Raw genomic sequence first — 7490 nt, 5'->3', positions numbered from 1 at the left:
CTCATATTATAGCACATAATAAAATAACAGCAAAAAAGTGAAGGCACCTCAGGTCAACCTTACCCAGTGGAAACATTTTAACAGACTCATGTAATCTATGGTATAAGATAGTATTAAAGTATTGTATCTGCTCATTTTATTGTAGCATATATCTGTTGAATGAGTAATTACAATGTGTGTGTGTGTGTGTGTGTGTGTGTGTGTGTGTGTGTGTGTGTTTGTTCGTGTGTGTGTGTGTGTGTGTGTGTGTGTGTGCCTGTGTACACGCACGCCTGTGTATGTCCCCTCCCAGAGTATTAGAGCTAATCAGCTTGACGCTGCAGCACAGATCTCCACTTTATAGGGATATGCTAATCTTAAATGACAGAACCAATATGTTAGCTGGAGCTCAGTAGGAACCTCCTGAAGCTTGAAAACCCTCAGTTCAGTCATGCTGGAACCAGAGCATGGCCCTAAAATGCAGGTGGAGCACACCCGTACAAGGTGTTGGGTGTGTGTGCTCAGCTGCCTTCTGCTCGCCTGCCTGTACGTTGGCAGTTTGTACGTCTGGAGAAGCAGCTTACCCAGGTACACAACTCGCCAGCAGACTGTGACGCTGCTGTTAGACTGGACTGTTAAATTGTTTCTGTGTGTGTGTGTGTGTGTGTGTGTGTGTGTGTGTGTGTGTGTGTGTGTGTGTGTGTGTGTGTGTGTGTGTGTGTGTGCGTGCGTGTGTGTGCACGGGCAGGGACCATCCCAGTTTGATAAAGCGTCGCTGTGCCAGTGTGTTGCTGGTGTCTGCACTGTCACCTGCAGTGGTGAAGGTATGGATGCACTGGGCGGAGGTCAAGGTGAGTACACATGAACGAAACACATTCTCCTCATCTCCTTTCTCTTCAATTCTCCTTTCCTTCAATAAACAATGCTAACAAACCATTTTGAATTGAACTCCAATTCAAACATAATCTGATCTGGCTGGTGCTACAAATTCGAGGCATTTGTAATCGAATATTTCCATTTCTTTCTACTAAGTAGTATAATATTGAGTAGAGCTACAAACCTAAAACATTAACAAATACTTTAATGACCACAAACTTCATCTTGGTGCAGCTAGGTGCACCGTGTGAAACCATTTTAAGCAAAAATACTTTTTCCAACAATGGAGTTTATTTTAGGTTGCAGCATTGCTACTTCTACTTTAGTAAAGCATATTTATCCAACCACTGATCTATAATCAAAAATCACACAAACAGTATGCGCCCTGTACTGATTATATAAATATAATATAATAATATATATTTAGCAAAGCAACACCTCAATCTTTGACAGGCTTTGTCAAGTGAAGTATTAGATTGTCCAGCCCATTTATTTCGATGAGGCTCGGCTCAGACATCTCCGTACAGCCCCAAACATCCAGTGAAACAGTTAATCAACACCTCTTTAAAACAGTTATGGCCTTTATGAAGGTAGGATTTGTTGCAAGACTGCCGCTTTAGACTACATTAGTGAAGATGTCCCTAATAAACTCACAACTGAATGTGTATACGTTTATTGTCTGTGCTCAATTTATACCAAAACAATACAGCCCGAGCACAGAGTGTAAACCGGTAGGAGGTCAAAGGTCACTCTCAGTCAAGCTGCAGATTCAGGTCTTTCTCAAAGACCCTGTACAGAGGATACTGAACCCTGGCCGTCCAGGTGAAGGACAGTGTCCTCACTCCTGGGGGCATATTCACTATATCCATAAGGTGTTTTGTGAGGTTAAGCCTGAGGCCACACTGTTGACCTCATAATCCCTTGAGGGTAAAAAATGATCTTTATAAAGCCGCATTCTGCTCCTCCAGGTCAATGCGTCAGTGTGGGAGTTGATGGGGGTTCGTTTGGAAGGTCTGGTTCCTGCAGCCGTGCTGCCACTACTGCTAACCGTGGTATGTCCGAGAGTCACAACCCAGATTAAACCTTGACAAAAAAAAACACTTTCCTGTCTTTCCCAACCTCTTACAGTCAGTTTCAACGAGAACTCAACGAGATGCAACTTGAGCACCTGCTTGTCACGGTTGATTGCGTAAAGGCATCACAGGGCTTGGCTAAGAGCGCTGATTTCATTGAGAAGTCTGAGACCAGATTAAAAATCTAATATCCAGAGTTCCTGTAAAACAACATTGACTTTTTAAAATTGCTTTTACTGCCATATTTTTTGAAGTCAACCCAAAAACCTCTTACTTTGTGGATCCTGTTTGCCTCTTGATATGTTTTATTTAAGCTGAACTAAAGCAGTTTCAAGGTTTTAGATATCACATTTCCATACAGCACGTGGCTTCACAACCTCCCAGGTGCATGTTTAAACCCGCATGTCTAAAGAAATGTGGCCTGTAGTCTCTTTATCCTCTTCTTAAATCTTTTTATATATACTTCCATTGGATGTAATAAACAACAGATTTCAGGTATTTTATCTCGGACCCCTGGTTCATTCTGCGATGGACAACCCCGAAGGCTTCACTGGGGAACTGCAGTGTGCACTCGGTGAGTTACATGTGCCGTCCCGCTCGGGGAGTTTTACACGTGTGCCTGCATGGATTCGATGTGTAAGTCAAGACTTTGTTTTCCCAGATGTCCAATCATGGATGCTGTGCGTGGGAGATGCAGTGTGGCTGAGGAACCAGGTGGTGGCACCGCTGACGGAGGAGCTGGTGTTCAGAGGGGCCATGCTGCCCATGCTGGTGCCCTGCACAGGACCCACAGCTGCCATCTTCACGGCCCCGCTGTTCTTCGGTGTTGGTATTTGAAACCAGATTTTTTTTCAGCCTGGAGACAAGTCATATCACATGTTAGCAAGAGCTTTATTATGTATGTATTCATACTTTACTTGTCATTCTAGCCCATTTACACCACATCATAGAGCAACGGCGCCTCCACCAGGACAGTATGAGTGTCCTCCTCGTGGTGTCAGGTGAGTGAGCTTATTAAACTCTCCTCAAAGCAAACTAATTCAAATAAAGTTCATATTCTGTGACATTGTTTGTGGAATTTTGGGATCACGAGTAATGGATCACATTGTAAAACACCTTTTAGTACATGAATGAATGAACTTTAAATTTGACACGTTTCATGGAGGGAAAACTGTGCTGTTCTGTTGTAGGGATCCAGTTCTTGTACACTACTGTGTTCGGTGCCTTCACGTCCTTCATATTCATGAGAACTGGTGAGAGATGAACAGCACATTAACCACATGCTCACATACGGCACACGCCTGTATACAGTAAATGAGTAATCTCTTTTTGAAGGTCATCTTGTGGGTCCAGTTTTGTGCCATTCGTTTTGTAACAGTCAAGGGCTGCCGGACATCAGCTCTGCCCTGCAACACCCTCAGCGATTTGCTCTGCTTTTCTCCTATCTGATGGGGCTGCTGATGTTTCTGGTGCTACTCTCCATGCTGACAGACCCCTTCTTCTATGGTGCCATTCCTGTCTGCAGTCTGGCTGACCCTTCAATGTCTGCATGCTAGATTCCATTAAATTAAATATACTCCAGCTCTTAAAACATATTCTTTTTATTACGATGGATTTCATTTTATGATATGTTAATAAAGAAAGTATTTTTATATAGTGTGTGTGTGCATTTATATGGGTGTGGGTGGATGTGTGCACGAGAAGAGAAAGATCCCAGCTAGTCAGACATTTCCTGGAGGGTTGGAAATATTTCCTACTGTATTGAAACGCAACACCAGTACAACTTTCACTGGCCGAGAGAGAAAAAGTGTGTGTGGCAGAGAAAAACAGATGAACTGTGAAAGTGAATGAGTAAGACGGGAAAGCAATGGAGGAGACAGCAGGGAAGAAAGATACATATGAAGGGAGGCAGACACTGACACAGAGGTCAAGTAACACTCCAAAGAAACAAAATGGAGAGGAACAACTGTACAAGTCCCATTGATAAGACAAATAAGGCTATGAAAGACAGGCTTGTGAGAAAAAACTGTTACAGCCAGAAGCAACACGGACAATGCCAACAGACATTAAGGGGGAGAGGAGAAAAAATAAAGGAGAGCAGAAAAGGAAAGATGGAGGGGGAGGACGGGGGAAACGTTTGTGTGTCCCCAAGGAAATTTAGAATGTGGAGTAACAGAGTTGAGAAGAAGAGGGTTCGGACTGAGAGGTGAAAGGCTGTGTTAGACAATTAAGATTTACGACTCAGACTGATGAGCTAATTATACAAAAAAATGTTTATAACCCAGACGAGGACAGGCAAAGTAAGTTGAGAGAAAGACAAAAAGGGGAAACAGTCTGGCCGAAAAGAATGTCTAAAACTCAGTAAGTGACAGATTGTATCGAATCCATGCAAAAAACAAAGCGTAAAAAGCACAATGCATTGATTTTTAAGTGATTTTTATATCTTGGCTGAAAACAATTGCTATAGGCGACCATGGTGACTCCATGAGTCAGATTTAAAGTAATAAGCAGTTGTTGTTGTTGTTGTTGTTTTTTTACCTTAGAACAGATCCAGGCTAGCCGTTTCCCATCTTCATGCTAAGCTTGCGAGAGTGTAACAGCACCAGCTCCTCATTACTTCCTATAACAACAGGTGAAAAACTTTCTATTCTCCTCATTGCGGTGAAATGTTGGAAGGTTTAAATGGAATAAGGATGTTTTTTCTTCATATCTTTATTCATCCAAGAAAATACTGCTTATTTCTCATGCTCTCTCACTGCTTCGCTTTCATACATTTCAACTCAGTCATAACTTGGGATCTTTCCAGTACAACAAAGTCTTCAGCTGGTCACTGAGAGTTTGGGGATTTGGGGGACTTTGCTGCTCAGGATCAAGCTTGACAGCAGTTTTAGCCCGAAGCAACTGTATTACCTATTTACCTTCCTTAAGTTTTTCCGGGAGAATTACACTGAGATTAAATTTAACAACCTCCGATTTTGGCAGTCATGGGATTTAAAGACAGCAGAAATAATGGAGCGACGACAAACAGGCTGTTATTTAACTTCCCCACACAGCGCTTGTCTGCAGAAGATTTTAGCATTGTGGTTAGGGAATGATTTACCTTCTTTTGCTGATGCTGAGTCAGACAGTTTACTGTTTCTTTGCCATTTCTTCCAAAATAGCTTTTCTTTGTGAGACACAAGCTGAAAATAGAGCTCAGGTTACGTGGGGTGTGTGAATGTAGGATACGAATGTAGTTTAAACAGGAGAAGTCCAAAGAGAATAGAAGGAAATGACGCAGAGAGAAGTCAGACGTGTGGTTGATTATCTCAAAGGTCCTTCACATCCGACGTCTGTCTGTTTCTGTTTCTTTGAGCCTTTGTCTCCTGTCTCTTTCTTGGAGTGTCGTCATCCTTTCTCCCCACTGTTAATCCATTTACCACTAACACACACACACACACACACGCACACACACACACACGCACACATGCACACAGACATGGACACATAAATGGCTCCGTCTCTGGAGGAATATGACTGAATCATAAAAGACACTACAAAGTGTAAGATGTCTGTCTGTGTGTGTGTGTGTGTGTGTCTGCATGAGTGTGCGCGTGTGTGGCTATGGAAAAGCTGAGCCTATCATCTGGAAAAGGAATAATCTGTCAGGAATGATGCTCTCCCAGTGCTCTCTCCATCTCTGTTTCTGCCTCTCAGCAGTTCTTTAAACCTGAACAGTTTTCTGGAGGTTTTTTTTCTTTTTTCGCAGAGTTTCTATAAGTCTGAGGTTTGTTTATACATGTGTGATTCTTTACGTGCCGCAAACTCCAACTGCAGTTCAGACGATCATGCATCAGTATCACCCGAGCCTTTGCTTAGTCTTTGCAAAGCTAAAAACTGTTTTTGGACAGATGCAGCGTGGCCACTGCAGTTTCCATCAGCGACCGTGTTTGTTTTAAATTGCCATATGACTCCTAACCGGAATTTTAGGAGCAGCTGTTCAATGATATTCATTTTTTCCATTCTCCTTTTTTTTGCCAGTTTAAGGAAAGCAAGGCAAGAATAGTTCTAGATGAAAATGATAAATGAAGACACAAATTAGATTTTCCAAACCCTCCCGGTGCCCAGTTTGTTGACAGTTCATGATCTGAAAATCTCTAATTTGTGCTTGGAAGCTTTAAGGTTTAAACATGTGTGAAACTGAGCATAAAAGAATAATTACATGAATGAAAAGCATGCTCGGTACACTACCTTAAGGTTAAATACAGGTAAGTAAAGGTCATCTGGTATATAGACGTATACCTGTGAGCACAGTTTGTTTACAGCTACTCTCTCTCTCTTAGCTCTTTTAGCTTATGGTTTAAACAACTGTAGACATCAACTCCGAGAATTATTCCTTCTGGATTCAACCATTCGACAGCGACCCCAGTCTGTTCAGATATTTGTGGTGAAGATTTGTTGACAGTCTGGGTGTGGAAGGAGAGCACATGGATGTCTGCTGTGAGAGATGAAACATATGGACCTTGTAGAAGAAGTGGTATAAAAGTATCGTCTTTTTCCTCCACTCCACAGAAATCACCAGGAATGCCTCCACTCTATTATTTAACCACAAGGCCACAGCTAATTGCTTCAGTGTGTGTGTGTGTGTGTGTGTGTGTGTGTGTGTGTGTGTGTGGGTGTGTGTGTGTGTGTGCGTGTGCGTGTGTGTGCGCGTGTGTGCGTGTGTGTGTGCATGACATAAGACACCGGTGGTTGGGAAAAACTGACATGTCCTGCTCTATTTGATATGGGGCAAATGGTTCAGTAGGCCTGAATGGTGCGTCTGAACTCCACTGACCCACAGTAATAAGGAAATGCAGTTTCCTTGACATCAGTGTGGAAGCTTGGTGACCTCAGGTCCAGCGGTAGTCTGTTTTTTTTCAGCTAAACGTCAAAAAAGTTTTCATTTACATATGAAAGCAGAGGCCTGGAAATCTCGCACTTTGTATCAGTTATGAGTCTGGTTGTTTTCATCCACCAACATAGAAACAGAATTGCAGAAGAGGAATATATTTTCCATATATGCAATGGTAGTTAATTGACATGTAGTACATTTAGTGTCATACAGCCTGGAATTGTGCACTCTTATCCCTCCATCATGGCCTTCTTTTCTCTCTGCCTTCATTTGAAAACACTTGTGCGCTTCAACGTGGCTGGAACATCACACAAACGAGTTCTTCTCTAGCATAACAAAGTCTTTAGTCTTCTTAAATACATGTCACATGTTCTTTTAGTGAAATGGCCTAAAGAGTATATTCAAGTGTGAGCAATCCAGACACCAAGGCTTTAGTAGAAACCAAAGAAAATCAAATCAAGAACAGCTATTCAGCACAAAAAAAAACAGAATTTGTGGTCGGAGTGAAATAGAGCTTTGGAGCTGGAAGTTACAGTTCAAGTTGAGGATATATCAGAGCCAGTAACGTTATGTGGCAAGTGGTTAGGAGTCAAGGAGCTAGACTAGTCTATTCCCCACTGCCTAGGCTGTGACCTAGGAGATGGGGAATAGAGAGTCAGAAGATCTGTATGTTCCATTAGAAGTCTTCG

At 42.3% G+C, this 7490-nt stretch overlaps 1 protein-coding gene across 1 annotated transcript; it reads left to right on the top strand.

Annotated features, from left to right (window-relative positions):
* The first annotated feature begins 430 nt into the window (after positions 1-430).
* On the top strand, positions 431-3484 carry LOC137802973 (CAAX prenyl protease 2-like). The gene is made up of 8 exons (XM_068601206.1): positions 431-567; positions 728-830; positions 1824-1907; positions 2424-2502; positions 2590-2757; positions 2858-2929; positions 3119-3181; positions 3264-3484. Exons 1-8 carry the CDS (start codon positions 431-433, stop codon positions 3482-3484), a joined length of 927 nt encoding a protein of 308 aa, XP_068457307.1.
* Positions 3485-7490: the final 4006 nt, after the last annotated feature.

This window comes from Clinocottus analis, unplaced genomic scaffold (genome assembly GCF_023055335.1).
Source record: "Clinocottus analis isolate CAN_PGR_092001 unplaced genomic scaffold, fCliAna1.0.p SCAF_5, whole genome shotgun sequence".
Taxonomy (NCBI): domain Eukaryota; kingdom Metazoa; phylum Chordata; class Actinopteri; order Perciformes; family Cottidae; genus Clinocottus; species Clinocottus analis.
The sequence above is the reverse complement of the archived record's forward strand: the minus strand, read 5'-3'. Positions and strand labels throughout refer to the sequence as shown.